Here is an 18,231-nt window from a genome sequence, read left to right on the forward strand (position 1 = left end):
CTCCTCTTATTTCTACCACCTATTACCTAAACCTACACCTAGCCTTTCACCAATTCTCTGGTGGGTGCAGAGGGAAGGGGAAATGTCTTAGACAGGTAACCTACATAAAGCTTTGATATATGCAAAACTAAACATCACTGATACGCCCATATTGTCAAGGACCAAGCCTAAAAGGCCAAGTTCCCAGCAGGAAAGGATCAGCCATCAGTCACAAGTCCACTGTCGAAACCTTGGTGTGCGCTCCTGGCTGACTAACGTTTCACATGTGGGCTAAGGGATACGCGTGTCAGATGCAGACTGTCAGAATAATTCACCACAGACAACCCCTTACAATGCACGAAATCCTATTTTGGAACAGAATCAGCCCAGCCCCCAGAGGGGCCAAGCTGCTAACATCTATAACCAGTCCCACTCACAGACCGTAGGTTTGCATGTCATTTTTGGGTAATTTAAAAACGAGGAACCCACCGTTCATTCGAACTGAAAAGAAACAAAGCACTTAAACAAGCACCCAGACCTCATGAAATAAGCTTCTGTGACCAGGCCAGGTGCCTGATTCAGCCCCAGAACCCGGAAAGTACTCTCGGCGGGTCTAGTTACTAGAGCCAGGAGCGCCCTGGATGTGGGACAGGAGGGTTGAGCTGCAGTCTCTCTCTCTCTCCTCTTTCAAGGCTCAAGTCCTAAAAAGGTGTGTGTGTGGATGGGGACTGTGACGTAGGCAATGGAAAGTGATATCACAACAAACAACCAACCTTAGGTGACATAGGCACATTTCTTTCAGTTTGTCTTTCCCAAATGAAGAAAGTGCACAGAACATAAGCATTTGATAAGAACAGATTTTCCTAGACCATTGCTGGCCATGCGTAAAATGTATTCACCTTTCTTGTTTGAGAGTCGATAGCAAAATGGGTCCTGCATAGCAGAATTTAAAAAAACATTTTGCAGCCTTGTCGCGAGTGATTCAGGTGTTCTTGTGGCAAAGACTGTAGCTGGCCTCCCAGGCTCAATACTGCTGGAGTCACTATTTAATTACTTGAAAAACACACGTACAAGCAAAAAAGGGGACGGTGGGCGGGTGGCATAGAAAAAAGTAGGTGGGCACCTTCCCTCGTGTGCTCCCTCGCCTTTTGCCCTGCCTCTTTCCAAGCCCATCCAAAATCATGAAACCATCCTTTCACTGCAGTAAAGTATCTGTGACATGCCTTTATGCAAGAACAGAGGTTGCAAGTCCTAGAAGCAGCAGGACACACACGGCTTTTTCCCAGGCAGTCTTAAGAGTAAATCACTAGTGTTCTACATTACAAGACCACACTCGGGCAAAGGTTTGGGTAAGAACCAGGGGGTGCCAGAGTTTACACTGACATGTATGCCCATCTAGGTGTATGACATTTCCAGTTTCTGGTGCTAGGTTTTTGAATGAAGAGATTTTGAGTGTTACACTGAGTGAAGGTGCGCCTGGCTAGTAGAGAGAATACTGCTGCCGAGCTGTGGAGGGTGGTGGGGGGCCGTGGCATGTGACCTGCCTGGAGTAAGACACGTGGCCAATATCAAGTAATGGGTGAGGCGTGTGACCAGGTCTAAGGCATACGTTGGTGCTAAGAGTTGTGTGCACTGCCGGGGGGCATGTTTTACATCGTTGCTGTGTCCATCGTATATGTGGGCAAATTGTGCTTGTTCCACTCTGCAGCGGCAAGGCTAGTAGTTCTTGTATTGGTACATGATGTTGGCTGCGTGGCCTGTTGAGAAGAGGGGCAGGCATCAGTGAGTTGAACCTGAGGCGCGAGGTGGCCGCTTGTAAGTGGGAGGTCTAGCTGAGTTATTTAGCTCTGCTGCGGTATAGCGATGGTGTGTACGTTGGTACCGGATGTGGTTTAGTTGCTTTACATTAATATTAGCGAGTCTGTGAGGAGCTGTTACTGAGTGTTTTGTTAAAACTACGGGCAAGCATTGATGAGTTGGGTCCAAACACTTGGTGCGACCGTATGCAGAGAGCCTTGCTAAAGGGGGTAAGGGCTCATGATAGCGGATTAAAAAGCACAAAGAAAAAAACACAGTAGTGGCTTTGGTAGCCGGAAATGCAGTGATATTGAAAGCATGTTGCTAAGGGGTGTTTTTAGGGATGATTAGTCAGGAGCAAGTCGTGGGCTGGGGTAGGCTTACCTGTGGGGTCTGGGCAGGGCAGTTTCTAGCTAACCTGCTGCCCAGGGCGAAACACTAGAATTCCCCCCCCCCACAATCCCACGACTGGCACGCATCACTCCCAAACTACACCTCTGTGTCGCGGGACAAAACCCCTCAACATCAATACATCATTGATATATAAATGAAGCTGGGTTCATTACATTGAAATGCAAGTACTTTACTGAAGAAATCCGATGAGAAAACAGCTGTTGCTGCCCTAGTCAATGGTCTTCTGTCATCTGCTCTTAGGGAAGGCCTTGCTTGAATGCAGTTTCAAACTGCCCGTACTGGCACACTGCGTTGTGACCAGATTGCCGGGGTCTGATGGCCTACTGACCACTGGCCCTGTGTTGCAGGTGTTTTGTTCGTACCACCTCACTTGTATTTCGCAAGGGGAAATGCTAGACTAACCATGTTAAATGTATTTGTACCGTGCACCGTCCCCAACGCAGTTGGGCGCAGGCGCTTTGGAGGATCTGCAAACGAGAAGGTGGGATGGGTTAGTAGGGTGAAGAGGGAGTAGGATAGTGAGAAGAGTGGTGTTCTGTTGGCAGCTTCATCTCGGTATACACTGTGCGAGTATCGCAGCGATGTCAGTCCTCGTGTGCGGCTGGTGTGGCTTATGTGTTGTTGCGGTCTGGTGAAGTGCATGCAGCTTGCGGTGCGAGAGGTGGTTGTGTGAGTTTTTGGAGAGTTAGGTATGAGCTTTTGCTTAGTGGGTTATATGTTTTGCAGCTAATCTTCACAGTATGGCTGAATGCCTAGATTTCGAAAATCCTGCATGGTGTACAAACAGTAAGATTTGAGAGTCCTGAACAGTGGGAGAGAGGCCCACGCCTAACAGAACAATCGGGTACGGTGCCACTCGCAGCTGGATTTGAGAAAAATTGAATAATTCAGTACAATCCTAACACGCAGCCAGATTTGAGTCCTATATAGTGGGAGAGAGGTCTACACCCAACAGGACAATTGGGTATTTTTGCGTGGCGCACTCCGGTATGTATTCTAATGAACTATATATTGAGTTGAACTATGAGTTGTGGTGTCCTCTTTCCACACTATCTATGCGAATTTGTCTGCTGGAGCTTCAGGTGTAGTATAAGGCCATGTTAGGTAGAATTCTCAGAAGTGTGCTAATTCCCTCAACCTTAGAGACCCCGAGCAACTTTGCAGGATTTTGAGGACTTGATTTTTTTTTTAACCTGGAGAGAGCGAGACCCTTTTTCCCCCCCACTCATGTATTTTAGATTGTGGAGTCTGACAAACTCCATAGGCATCATCTTTTACATTGTGTCACACAGCACCTTCAGTGCAATGCCACAGGGCAGTCTTTCAGATTTCCCAAAGGTTTAAATACCTTCCCTGGGATAAACTATTGTTTCCAAGAGCAGTAAAGTAAAATTTACTTTACTTACATTTGTAACTTTCTAGACCCAGCGCACACTATCTTACAATAGGGTGCTGAAGGGGTTCCTTAGTATCACCTTTGTCTAGCTTCTCATGTAACAATTTTGTTACCCTTTCCTTGATGAAGGGCTGGTGGCAGTGGTTTACTTTTAACTACTGTGGTGTTTTAAAGCACCCAAGGGTGTCATTTTTGTGCAAATGGCCCCGGTCTTCGTTTTTCACCATTTCTTTGTGGAAATGGATCTTTTTGAGATTTACTCTGCGTGTCAATCCAGGTTTGGTCCCATTGTTCGCTTTGCCTTTGGTGGGATTCACGAGTGAAGCCTGCCTATGGCTCCAGGGTGTATGGGGTAGGCAGGAAGTGAGGGAGGTGCCCGAATCTCCCTGTGCTTAGTCTCCTAAGAGACCCAAATGCACTCTGTGATGATTGCATGGCTGACTGTCCGGCAAGGACAGACACCCTGCCGGGTGACTGACAGCTAGGCTGGAATGAATGGGAGTGAACTGAATAAAAGGCAAGGCTTTTGGCTTGGAAGGCAGAGTCGACCACTGGACGAAGTAACGGAAGAAGAACTTGACGAGGACACCTGCTGCAACTCCTGGACCGTTGGTTTGCCCGGTGAAGCCCTGCTGCTCTGCCGAAACTCCAAATTCTTATCGACAGAGGAGCCCCTGCAAGAACGACTTCTCCCCTTGAGTTGGTAGGATCAATCGACTCCAAAGTAAGCAACCTGGACATTCTCTTGGTGCTGGTTGCATTTCCACAGAGTTGCTGCTAGAAACCAAAACGCCAGGGAGGGGAACACCAGATTGTTTGCGTTGCTTTTAAGTTGGCCAAGAGCTCCAGGAAGATCCTCCGGACTCCCAGGAAGCAGGACTGACCGACCCTGAGCCCCCTCAACAGAGTGCGGGACCCCAGAAGCAAGGAAAGTCCATCTTGACAGCCAGAAACCACAGTGTTGCTATTTGCGGTAGTCCCAAGGAGCTAAAACGCTAAAGTGCCACTTGTTGGAAAGATTGCCAGCGGTGACCGTCCCATTTCAGTGCATGAGTCCCCAGAAGTCCTTCCTCTTGTCCCCACGACTGAGGCCCAGGAACAGTGAGATCTGCAGAGCTGCACAGGAACAGGAGTCATCTGCTGCACTTTTTCTTCAATTCAAAGGTACTGTAAAGTCTGAGAGAATTTACCTCTCATTGTAGAGTTGCTTGCATCTTCTACTACTCGCAAGTCTAAACCGCTTGTGGCCCTACTTTTGATTCTTCTTTTCTTCAAAGACTTCTAAAACATTATTCAAAGACTTTTCTACTTACCTACTAAAAGTGCTTCAGCCTATGTAAGACTTTTGCCCATTGACTTTGGCCTAGCCTGTAACACTGAATGACTCTGCTTAGGGGATCCAAAAGTATTTGCCTCCTTGAGAATAGTTGTGATCTCTTGTGTGTTCTAATAACCTTTGCATTTATAATACTTTGGGAAGTTGGTCAAATGAAAACAGTGAGATATTAATGTCCCCAGCACCCTAGCTATTGAAGTCACCGGAGTGTGTAGGTTGTGACTGTGGGCCATCGCAAAAGGGTTTTTACTGTTTTAGAAACTAAGAGTGTACAGTTTCTGAAGTGTATGTGTGTGTTGCTTTTATATTGCTCCCTTCTGAAGAAGGCTTATTCTAACTGACTAATAAATTAATAATTGTTTATTCAAGAAACCTTGTGTGTAAGAGTTTATTTGAATACTTGTCACTCTGAATCACTGTGCAACTCTCCTATAGCTCACATTGAACCCTCTTCAGATAAGCCTGGATGCCAACACGCTACCAACCTGTGTAGTACAAGCTTATACCAAAGGTTGGGTTCCTATTACCTGTATGTCAAGGTTGTTGTAGTGCACCATCGTGGTAGTGCATACAATCTTTGCCTAACAGGCCGGGATGGTCTGGATGAGTCGTCCAAGTGCTTCCGTCTTGGTCTGTCTATGTGTTCAGTCTTTAGAGTCCTCCTCTTGTGGCCATCTCACATTATCTCTTATGGTATGTCATGGAGTGTGTTCCTTTGGACTCTGTTCGTAATCAGTTGCTTGGTGGGAACCGGGATCGGTATCTTTATTCATCGTTGTTTTAGTGGTGTGGGTGGTCTTCTAGTTACACAGTGAAGAGCCAGGATTTGAGCAGTTTCCTGAATACTAGGTGGTTGCTTGTGTTACGCATGTTCTTTGGTAAGTCATTCCAAGTTTTCGGTGCATGGTGAGAGAAAGAGGATTCTCACAGTTTCCTTCTGTTGTAGGGTTTTGGTTCCAGGCGGATGTTGTTGCTTGATCAGAGCGTTCTTGTCGGCTGGTGTAGGTGTAATTTATCTCTCAGGAATTCTGCGCCTTGGTTGTGTATTGCTCTGAATTTTATTTGTTTTACTGGTAGCCAATGTAGTGTTTTTAGTGCGGGTGTGATGTGTTCTCTTTGGGGTAGTTTGAGAAGGAGTCTGGCTACCGCGTTTTGTATGCGTTGTCATTTTTTTTAAGAAGTCATTCAGGCATACCCAGGTATAGGCTATTGGCATAATCTACTCTGGACATGACCGCAGCGATGATGGTAAGTGTTTTGTTGGCAAATGACAAATGGTAGGATCCTTTTTGCTGCTTGTAGGAGAAAGAAGCATTTCTTGAGTAGAGCGTTTACTTGTGGCTCTAGAGTGAGGTTGTTGTCCATCAGGACCCCCAGGTGTTCCCCCCACACCCCCCCCAACAATCGCGATGGTATTGGGGTCATACCGAGTTCTCCTGGCCAAGGGATGTAGTTGGTGTCTCCTCCGTTTTTTGTGACTATCATTATCTTTATTTTGCCTGGGTTAATTTTGAGGTGGTTCATCCAATTGAATATATCATGAAGGCATTTCTCTAGTGTTGTGTTTTCTTCTCGGGTGTCTTGTATTTTGAAGATTATGTGTGTCTCGTTGGCGTAGTTGTAGCATGTGAGGCCGTGTCTTTTGATGATTTTGATTAATAGGTATAGGTAGATGTTGAATAAAAGCGAGGAGAAAGATGATCCTTGTGGTACTCTGCACGTGGCATCTGTTGGGTTGGACTTCAAAGGTTTCAGTCATACAGTTTCGGTTATTGTCTTTTAGGAAGGATTTGTTACATATTAGGGCAGTGTCTGTTATTCCCAATCCTTCTAATCTCGTTATAAGGATGTTGTGGTTGACTGTGTCGAAAGCTGCGGATAGGTCTAGAAGTATCAAGGCAGTACGGTTGTCATAGGTCGTTCCATATTGAGACGAGAGTTGATTCCGTTCTCTCATTGGTCTGAAGACATCTTTCGAAAATGTTATCCATTGACAGGAAAGATACCCTACAAGAGACACCCAATAAACAATGCAGAGAAAACATACAGGGGAGGAAGGATAGCACAGGGGCAACGAGTTTGTCTTCGAAGCAAGACAACGCAGGGCAACACAGGTTCAAATCCCGATCCCGCGCTTAGAAACCACTCGCTGGTATGAAGCGCACTATACATTAACAATAAATAAATACACAGAAAAGATTGTACCGCTTACAAACTTTAGCCGGACCAGTAATAAGCCGATGAAGCTTTTTAAACAAAACCGGCTTCTACTGCATGGTAAAGGGTCCACAGTTCTTCAGCCAATACCTCCTCACCATTACGCAGGCCTCTGGGGTTATTTCTGCAAAAAAGAGCAGGCCTATGCTTTATCTAACAGAGCTGGCATTAGCATCTCTTATCAGTGCTGGCCTGCAGCCTTAAGAAGTTTAGTTGGTAAGGATAAAGAAAGAATCTCAAAGGAACCAAAGGGTGCCTAGCAACAATGCCAATAAGGAGCTCAGTGCTGCAACGCAGATGCCTTAAAAGAGATATGGAGGAAAGGAATATTAACTTTGTAAAGCGATTATACACAAGTGAAGCAGACTCCATAGTAAAAGGTAAAACACAGAACAGAGTTCCACATGTCAGAGCAAATAAGATTGGATGAGTGGGAAAAGGCCCCCCTCATTCAGGATAGAAAGAAAAAGGTCCAGAAGGCAAGAAAAATGTGCTGGGGTCTCACTAGGAGAGGGGGGATGAAGCTTTAAAAGGGAGTAGTTTCTTACCTGTAACTCCCTCCAGCGTTGGTATCTTTCATGGATTCACATGCTGTGAATATTTCCCGTTGTCAGGCTGAGAAACCTCAGTAACTTTAATATAGTGATTTTCCTATGGAAAAACTCCGACACGTTGAGTGTCCTATCGACCTCTTTAGGCCGCACCAATGAGTTGTCCAGCATATAACCCCGCCCCTGCGGCTTCCCTTCAGATTTTAACCTCTCCATTCAAGGAGGATACCTGAAAGGGATGTTTGCCTGAGGTGGGAGGCTGGAGCGCACATGTGAATCCATGAAGGATACCAATGCTGGAGAAATGGAGTTACAGGTAGGAAACTACTCCCTTCTCCAGCATTGGATCTGTCATGGATTCACATGCTGTGAATAGAGTACGTAGCAGTAAGAGGACCTGGAGGTGCATAACAGGCAAACAAGGCCTATACAACAGGTGATATAAACAACACCAGTAAGACATCACTTTCAGTTATTTCAAAACATTAGCAGAGCCAAAACCCTAGAAGTTGCAGGGCTTACCTTACTGGAACAGCACGCCCCACTTGCACATCCTCAGCATGTTGTTGATTCAGACAGAAGTGTCTGGTGAAGGTGTGCCGTACTGCCTATATGTTGCTGCCTGGCAAATGTCACTGAGCGGTTTTCCTGCCCAAAGTGCAGCCGAAGACCCATGGACCTCGTAGAGTGGGCCCTGGGAGTCGACTGTAAAGGTTTGTTGGCTTTTTCGTGGCAGACTGATATCGTAAACAATACCCATCGTAAGACGCCATGCTTCGAAATCGGCTTCCCCTTGTTGGAGGGGCCGAAAGCCACAAAGAGTTGTCTAGATGTCCTGAAGGATTGAGTCCTGTCCAGATAGAACTTCAAAGCCCTCTTGACGTCCAATGAATCCAACGCTTTCTCCGCTGGAGTGGAAGCCTTGGGAAAAAAGGTTGATATCGTAGTGTTCTTGCGAAAATACAACAGAATCTTAAGAATAAAGTGGGGATTTGTAGAGAGGAGAACCTTGTCCTTCATGAAACGTAGGTATGAAGGGTCAATGACCAGAGCCTGCAGCTCCGATAGATGTAATGGCCACCAAAAAAAGGACCTTCCATGTGGGAATGTTAGGGTCCTCGTTGACATAGGCTCAAACAGTGGTTTTATGAGGGCCGCGAGCACAAGGTTGAGACTCCAGACCAGAGAAAACTTCTTCGGGGGGAAAAGTCCTGAAAAGGCCCTTCAGGAAATGTTTAATCAATCCGTCACTGAACAGAGGTGTAGAGTTGCGCTGCTGTGTGAAGCTTAAGATGGCCGCCAAGTGGACCTGATAGATGACAATGCCAGACCCTCCTTCGCCAACAGCAGAAGGGAGTTGTGGAGGCGAAACATGCAATAGTGCAAGTCCGGCTGCTGCGAACACCAGATACAGAATCTTTTCCACTTAGGGGCGTATGACGCGTTGGTAGATGGCGCCCTTTCTGCCGCCAAGATGCAGCAACAATCCTGAAGAATCCTTAGGTTTCCGAATCTGGAGTGGTCAGGAGCCACGCTCCAAGGCTGAGGGAGCCTGGGTTGTGATGCCGCACCCTCCCCTCGTTCTGTGAAAGAAGATCCAGCTCTGACCCCAGGTGCAGAGGGTCGTCCACTGCCAGGTGAAGTAGGTCCAAGAACCAGGTCTGACTGGGCCAGAACTGGGCCACAAGGATCACTCTGCATGTAACCTTGCAAATCATCTGAATTGTTTTCCTGATCAGGGAAAATTGAAGAAATGGTTAAGTGAACAGGCCTGTCCACAGGAATGAGAATGCGTCCCCCTGGAGTCCGTATGAGACACTTTGTTGGCGAAGAGACAGCACTGCTTGTTTTCTGGCCTGGCAAATAAGTCCAGAGGGGGAGTTCCCCATTTCCTGAATGTCCTTACCACCTGGTCGTCCTTCAGCCTCCATTTGTGCATCTGAGCGGATTCCCTGCTCAAGGCATCCGTCTGAATGTTTTGAATCCCAGGCAAGTAGAAAGCCAAGAGGGGGCACTGTTCAACATGGCAGAGCGTGGACGTGGTCTTGAGCAGCTCTGTGGGAGCCACTGACATCCTGAATTTCGCCTGATACCTTTCTGCAGACTCACTGCCCATGCTCTGAGACCGAAGCTGAAGCGACAGTGGAGATCTGGGACACCAGAGAGGCACTGCTGCCTGGTTCCTCCGCTAATGGCCGAGGAGTGGGAGAAGAGCGGAGCACACCGCCATCTTGCTCGGCGCCGGCCTGGGGTAAGAAGAGAAGTGCAGAAAAGAATCCCTGCTGGCGACGCAGTGGCAAGAAGCGAAAAAGGAAAAATAGGGACCGACAGCAGGCGTTGCAGCAGCGGGTCCTTAAAGTCCTTAAGGATATAGTGAGGGACTGCCTCGGCCCTTGCCGACGACAACTCTGAGAAGAGGAGCCCCTTTCCCAAACTGCAACAGAGACTCAGCTGACCGGACCCTCGGGGGAACCACATAAAAGGTCCTCATCCTCGGCAATGCAGCGTTTGACAGCGCGGATACTGGTGGGCAGCCTGAACGGGACACAAGGGAGAGGTGAGCTGCATCGAGGGGGATAATCGACGCGACCCCCACAGGGCCAACTGCAACTCATGGGTGGCCGAACACCCTCAACAAACATCACCCCCTGAATTACGGTGCCTACTCACCGCACACAGTAGCTGCCCCCCTGAGCACGACCTGGAGAGAACCCCTAACCCCCATATTTGCCCTGGAACGCTCATCTCAGGCTTCCCGGATGCTTCAGTCTGGGTGGATCGCGTGATGCTGTCTCGGCTCTGGTGAGCCTCTGGCGAGTTGCCAGGCAGTGGGAGGCAGCGCAGCCATGTCCTGAGGGGGGGGGGGCATACAGACTGCTGCCCTGATCACCCATGGGTTGTCCCAAGTCGATAAAGCAATGGACATCAGGAAAATAAACAAGTGGGGGTAACACACTTCAGTATATGGGCACATAATACACAGCCAGAACATCAGATTCAAACTCTTGAACGTAAGGAGCAAGATTGACGTGATCAGGTCCCCATACTGCACTGAACATAGGTGGGGATAAGAACAGCAGAATAAACCACTGCTAATAATCTGAAAGCGGGGAGCACCTGCGCTGGCAGATGCTGCGGAGGGCCGAGTACGCTCCACCCGCTAGCTGAACTGCTCCAAAAACTACAGAGGCGCTTATTGATGCCAGACAATCACAAACAACTGTGCACAGTGATTACAGAACCGCAGAGCGCTACCCTGGGCTTGGGTGTTTAGCTGCACGATAGTGACAGCAGGTAGTTTGATCCATTGAGACAGCCCAGGCTTTGGTGGCAAGAAACGAGGGAACATATTAGCGGCAGTCCATAGACAAGTGGCGGGATCTGTTTCACTCATGTGAAACTGTGGGCGCAAAGCCCCAGCTGTGCCCCACCGTGGCCGCATGCACCCAAACTTCACCACCGAGAGAGCGGCAAGGCGGCAGAATATATGAACTATGGTTGAGCTACTGTTGATAAACGAACAACTCCGGTGGATGCAAGATGCAAACATATCACTTTGCCCATTATTTAGGACCCCTCATGCTTCAAATGTTATACAGATGTGCCCTAATGCTTATTTATAGATCATCACAAATGCAGAGTTAAATTCACATAGGTGTGCTTGTTCAGTATGAGTTTGCCCGGGCAGCCAAAAGTAGCTTGTGGTGGTATGCTAACAGGCCTCTTTCGGACCACGAGCAGTAGCTAAATAGCTCCCAGCTCCCCTAAATTTCGAGCCCCGTCTCCCCCCCACCACAGACTGGCCAATATCCACACAACCAGTCTTCCCTGGTTCCTCCTAACAGTTTCTGGCTAGATAAATGCGTTTTATTTATAGGTTAATGCATTTTCCCTTTCCAGGGAAGCCTCTGTGGAATGTACTAGACAACACACGTTTGCTTCCCATCGGCTAAAATGTGTAATATTCCACTGCATAATACCCGGCAAGATTCTTTTCATGTTTTGGCAGCAGACTATGGTGGACTTTGCTTTGATCCAGCTTGGTCGTCTTCCTGATATTACCCATGAGCTTTAGTACCTGGGATTGCTTGAGCATAAACTGCTGTTAAGAAGTCTCTTGCCCTTCCACATGCTTGCTTGATGCAACTCCCTAGCCATGTTTCCAACTATCAATCGCGTAATGATATTTGCATTGATGCCATTTATAGAGCACCACCTTATCATGAGTCCAAGCACAAACTTCCCCAGAAGTTTCCTGTTCCACTGGCTAGTGGAAACAAGATTTCATTTAAGAGTACGCCTCACCTTCTCCTAAAAATGTAAATGCCCAGTTATGTAGTCCTGGGACTGCAGTTTATTCCATATCATAGCAATCGCAACATAGGTAGATATAGGAACCGATACATAGGAACAAAGGGGCACAATGTAACTTAGAGCCACAAGCAAGGGGGAAGGTAGTAAGAAGATCAACATTGATAGGAAAGCCCAAGAGATGTAAAATGCATAGATCTGTGGAGGCAAAAACAGCATGCATGGTCAACATCAGTTAAAGAAAGTGTAAAGTTGAAAGCTAGATACCAAGCATACAAAGACACACGCATTGCCATTTCTCCACATGCACACAGCATACCACTTCTTACTTCCTAAGAGCCAATCACTAAAAAGTGTTGAGTGCAGCTTTTGTGGCATGGAGTCCGTTGGGTAATATTTTCACCTAACTGGTCAATCTTCCTGACCTCGTTCAACCCCAGAACCTTTTGCTTTACTAGCGGGAGATTTTTCCTTACTACCTCTGTGAGTGGAAACCTTTTTCCAACCTCACAGAATCTTTTACTGTTTTTATGGGTGTCATTCATTTGACTCTCCATAGTGTCTTTTTAAAGTTATCCTCTTAACTTTTTGCCAATAAGTGCCTGTAGCTGCTGGGTTGCCCTAGGGACTCCCCTTTTAAGTTTCTTTTGCTAAACCTGAGAAAAGTACAGTTCCCAAGGGTAGAAAGGATCTTTGGATCCCTTTTACATTTTCTTAGGTGAAACCAGCACACCCCACCTTATGTGGAGTGCTGGGGAGATACAATGTATCCCCTTTCACACTAAAACTGTAACAATTCTGTTACAGGAACAAGCTTACCTTCAATGGCTGGTGGCAGTGATACCTTGTATTAATTTGGTGCACATTTTCCGCGGGCTGTGTTCACAGCTGCAGTGAAGGCACCTAAGGGTGCTCATTTTACCAAAATGGCCTGTCTTCTTTTTTCCATTTTAGTGTTTCTTGTCCTTTCCTGTTCCGAGCAGACACACCCCCACCACCCCCCCCCCCGACATCCCGGGTGGGAAATTCCATTGTGTGATTTCCATCTTTGGCAGGAGTCTCCCCGCCCAGGCCCTAGTCTGCCTGTGAGGGCAGGAAGCGAGAGGGGAGTCCAAAACTCTGCGCTCTTTGTCTTCCTCCTTGCCTAAATGGGGACAGATCCCAGTGAGGGGCTGGCTGTCCTGATTGGACAACCAGACCGCCATTCTTGTAAAATGCAGGGAGAGAATGCAGAGGTTGTTTTGTAATTCCTGATCAATACTGCGTACTTGGAAGCTAAAGACAAGTCGACCACTGGAACTGAAACGGAAGAGGATGATGAAGGAAAAGCAGCAGAGATTATTTCCAGCGACCGGAGAGCCTGCTGTGTAACCTGAGCCTGCTGTAGCCCTTCCTTCCAATCGATCTGGGGACTCCAAAAACAAAGACCATGGCCCAGAGCCTGGTGAGACCTGCTAGACCCAAGACCACCTGCATTTTGAGCCATCCCACGCGTTGCTGCAACCTTGCCTTGCTGCAATACCCCAATAACCTGGGACCTCGAGCCACTGTGCGGTGCATGGTCTTCGTAATCCCGCTGAAACTTTGTGGGCATCCTGGTGGATCTCCAGAGACACAAATCGAGTCTGAAAAGTCCACTCACCACAGTGCTGGACCTTTGTAACAACGATAATTCAACTGCTATTTTCTGTCTCCTTCTGAGCTCTTTGAAAAAGCACCAAATCCGCAAAACCGCATTCAGCCGCGAGTAAAACCTTGCCTAGAGCCTCTTCATCAATCCCTGCTGCAAAGTTCCTTCTGAGGTCTCGTTTTCAGTCACCACGACTAGGAATCCACAGACTGGGTATTTGGCTTCAGACCCTGAAGTCCTCTTGCTGCTAAATCCTCTTCAATGCTGAGTTACTGTGTTGACTTGTGTATGTACTTACCTTAAGTCTGTTAGGATTTCTGTGTAGCTGTGGGGTGTTTTCTGTGATGGGGAGCCCTCTCATCCAGTGCACCCAGTCCCACTGCTAGAATCCTGCTAATGTGTCTTCTGTGAAGCCCTTGGACCCTCTTCCAACTCAGAAGTAAAGTACTCACCTTTGTGGCCAGTCTTCCTAAGGAACTCTTACATTTGTTACTTAAGAACCTATCCTGACGCTGCCTGTTGGACACTAGATCCTAGTGACCCCCACCCCCCCCTTCTGCCACTGATAACACACATGCTCCAAGAATAAGGGAAATAATTTAAGGGATTGGGACTTTTGCCTAGAAAAGAAAATAAGTATTTAAAAGTGACTTACTTGTAAAGAGTTTGTTGGTAACTGTAACTCTAAGAGTGAGCAGTTACAAAAGTTGTTACTTCCCTTGGATGTGTGATGCACTATTCTTAAAAGTATGGCTAGCATCTTTCTTTCCAGAAACTGTTTTGCCATTTCAATAGAAAGTAGATGTGAAGGTATATTACTCACCTTTGATTAGGTTGTGCCTCTTCCCCAAAAGTGATTTGTTGGTTTCAGATTATTCCTGCAGGATAATTGTATGAGTGCCCTCCAACTGTTGGTATCACCAGATTAGTCCTGTTAGGATAATTGTATGAGTGTCCCCCAACTGGGTCTTGCTTCCCCCGACTTGCCGTTAGCATGTCCAGAATAAGTCTGGATTAGGTTGTTGCCTACCTAGAATAACTTTGAGCCATTCAGTAAAAGTGTAACATTAGGGTTTAATTTCCCTGTGCTATCTAACCAAGAGTCTGTGGTTCTAACTGTCCCTTATAAGTCCTACATCAGTCACTTGTATAGTTGGGAAAGATCTAACCTGGACTCCTTATGAGATTAAAAAAGCATATGGATTTTACTTGCCTTGAGTTAGCTGTGTGCCACCCCCAAAATAAGTTACAAGAGTTACTGCTTATCTCAATCTGTGTTTCACTGATCTCAAAAGCACCTGTAACTGAATATTACATCCTTAGGTTCTACTCACCTAGTAGAACTGTGTGCTACCACAAAAGTAGTTATAGGTTTTTACTGTACCACCTAGAATAAGTGTTCCACTATTCAACAGTATATTGTCCAGTTGACCGATTATCTGATTTGTACCGAGAGTCACTGTACAAACTGGTAGGGTCTACTGCCCTTGCATTACTGAATGTAATTGTGAAAGTAAACATTGGTTTTAACTCCCAAAGAATAGGTGTGACCTATACTGAATGTGTATGAAAAGGTGTTGACTTCCCTAGAACTACTGTTAGGTATTCCAAATAAGGTTTATACTTTGGTCTGTGTGCTTTGAAGTATAGTGTTGTGTTTTTATAATTGTGATTTCATATAATGTGTTAGTACTTATTTACCCCTAGATGTATCTGGGCCTACCTGTATTTAAATAAATCATTTATTTTTTACATACATAGTGTTTCAGCGTTTCTTTGAACAATGTGTATTACAATTTCATCTGTACCGATTCTACAGCCCTCTCTCCCTCCTAAGAAAAGCCTGGCTGCTCTGGCTACGCTACTATTAACTCAGGAGGTACTAAGAGTGGAGACTTGTACTGCCTCAGTTGAATGGTTTTACAAGGCATACAATAAGCAGTGTTGCATAGCAATTTGCTGTGCAATTCTGTTGATTTGCTAATTAAACTGACACTTGTGAAGCATACCTTGCTATTTAAATTAGCCTGTTCAAAGAAAGCACAGCTCACCCTGCATTCCTCTTTGTCCTCAGGGGACTCTCTGCCCTCTTTTCCCTGTTGACTGCAAATTCAAAGAGGCAAATGGAGAGAGCACAACAATAATATCTCCTCCACTCTTAAAGTGCCAAAGACATTTAAAAATGTATCAGTACCACAGATGGTGGTTCCGAGTACTAATTGTGATAAGTACCACATTCATGGGTGTACAGGGATGAAATGATGTCCTTGGGACTACCTAGCTTGGGGTTGAGGTTATTAGCAGCCCTGCCCTATGAGCTTCGTTGAACACTGTAAAATGTTTGATTTATGAAACATCTGAGCATCTCCTTGCAGAGCAAATGATGGGTCAAGCATGTGGATCCTACATTATACGTGGACACTGGGCTGTGCAACACTGACTGGAGCAGCTGCACAGAGCCTTGCATTGAAAACCTCTTTTCAGAGCCTTCTCATCATATCAATGTATTTATTTGTGTTCCCTCATGAAGCTAACCTTTATATTTTACAGACCCTCATCTCACTAATGTCGCACAACAGCAGCACATAAAAATGGTGTATTGTTGCTCATTTTATGTCTTGGGTACAAATAACTACTGGCGACTTTAAAAATATTAGTACAAAATAGCTAATCAAATATGTATGTCTGCTAATCAAGAAACAATTTAATTAGAAAACTCTTCTAATCAATTTTTGAAAACTAATTTATGCCTCTTTTTACTAAGCCCTTAGTTGAACTTCAGAAAAACTGTCCTAACAGAGTCTATGGTGTAACAGCAGGCATATGAAAGTACAATCTATGTAGGGTGAAAGTCCATCTTTAGGACAATTTCAGCACCTTCAAGACAACTTCCCTACCACAGACCGCTCCTGCCCTTCCTCACCCCTTAGGATCTTCAGCTCAGCAGATAACCCTAGAGAGGAGAAGTAAAGGTGACTACTAGGCGTACCACCTATCCATCCAAAAACCATTTATTTTCAATTTATTGAATCGCATCTGCTCTTGACCTCTCACCTGTTGATGCCATTCGGTCGGAGGTCCTTCCCCTTTAGATTGAAGTCACCCAGGTAAGTTGGCGCCATGCACTTAATGAAGTCCTCTTCAATCCCACCAGCTGTCGTCACAAGCACATCGACCTGTGGGAAAGCAGCGAGTTACCACTAGCGTAACCTAGAATCACATCCATCAGAAACAGGAATGGAACCTTTTTTGGCAGACTCAATAGCTCAATTTTAAGAGGATGCACAGTTGGCAGTGAATCAGAATCTGCTTAACACAAATCGGACAAACACCCCGCAGGTGTCAGGCTCGTTAATCTAAATAGGTACACTTTTTTCCAGGGGTCTGATCACTAAATGCTGCCCAACTCCGAATTCACAAAATCAATTGCCACACAGCGTTACCTGCTGATGTGGGTTGCACTTGCACAGTGTGGGAACACACAGAAATCTTTTTTTTCTGGATTCAGGGTATTTTCACTGATTTGTGGGCAGGAAGGAGAAAGATTCAGAGGGGGCAGCAAAATGATGTCCCCTCTGTTGTAGAGATTAGGCGCTAAATGTCCAGCACAGACATTGAGAGAGAATGTTGGTAGCTGCCTTAGGAAGCCCACCTTCAGAAGCCAAAACATGGGTGCAGAACACCTTTCAGGCATAAAGACAAACTGTGCAGCATGGAGTGTTGTGTTCATCTGAGATTTGAGAGAGAGCAATGATCAACCTATTCTTGGATCGCATAGGCTATTTATTGAAAGGAAACCTGTGAAGCCATCACTCAAAATGTCTGTGTGAGCCAGGTAGCTCCTACACACATGCATGCAAGTCATTACACATTCCAGCCTCCTACGCCTTATGGTATCCCACTATGCCGATTTTCCCCAACAGAACCAGTTTGTCCTTACACACCCCACCCACATCTGTTGTAGTAAGCACCTCACTAGTCATACATCCCTCACCTCCACCCTAGACTCCAATCCCTTATCTGTCACCCCACACTTGTAGTAGCTCTGGTCAGAGGTCAAGGTAAACTCTTAGGAGAGCAGTGTGGTTATTATAAAGGACAGCACTGCATGCTTTAATTATGTGATTACCACACACAAAGGTTAGGAAAATATACTTACTCACCCGCAAACTGTAAAACATCTTATTTACCTTTTACAAATGATAAAGCGTGCTTCTTGGGTCGTGGGGTCACTCACAAAGTTAAAAGTAAAGCCAATCAGTACTCTAAGGAACCCTTAAGGAGGTCTGTCCGTTAAACTGGGAGCAGCACTTGCATGACTCAATTAAAGAGATGGGACACCTTGTAATTGTCAAAGCAAAATCCTGGCCCTGATGCTTCAGTGTCCACAATGTTAAGTTAGGCCCCAATGTTAAAGACAGTACCTGACTTCAGAAACACTTTTCACAATCAATGTATTATCGTGTTCCAGTTTGAGGTAAGGGCCACTCTATATACCCAGGGCTTTTTTGACATCTTAACATGTGTTAGGTACTGAATAAACATATTAGGAGATTTGTAAAGGAGAACACCGCAATATTAAAGAGGAAATGTGTTTGTT

At 46.0% G+C, this 18,231-nt stretch overlaps 1 protein-coding gene across 2 annotated transcripts in view; it reads right to left on the reverse strand.

Moving 5' to 3' along the window:
- Nucleotides 1–18,231, reverse strand: part of DHPS (deoxyhypusine synthase) — a 155,515-nt gene that overhangs the window by 60,565 nt on the left and 76,719 nt on the right. For both annotated transcript variants that reach the window (XM_069604108.1, XM_069604109.1), the window contains exon 4: nucleotides 16,686–16,807. In XM_069604108.1, the coding sequence (XP_069460209.1) occupies nucleotides 16,686–16,807 (122 nt within the window). The remainder of the gene's footprint in view (nucleotides 1–16,685; nucleotides 16,808–18,231) is intronic.

The sequence above is a fragment of the Ambystoma mexicanum genome, chromosome 3q, assembly GCF_040938575.1.
Source record: "Ambystoma mexicanum isolate Mex_15411 chromosome 3q, UKY_AmexF1_1, whole genome shotgun sequence".
Taxonomy (NCBI): domain Eukaryota; kingdom Metazoa; phylum Chordata; class Amphibia; order Caudata; family Ambystomatidae; genus Ambystoma; species Ambystoma mexicanum.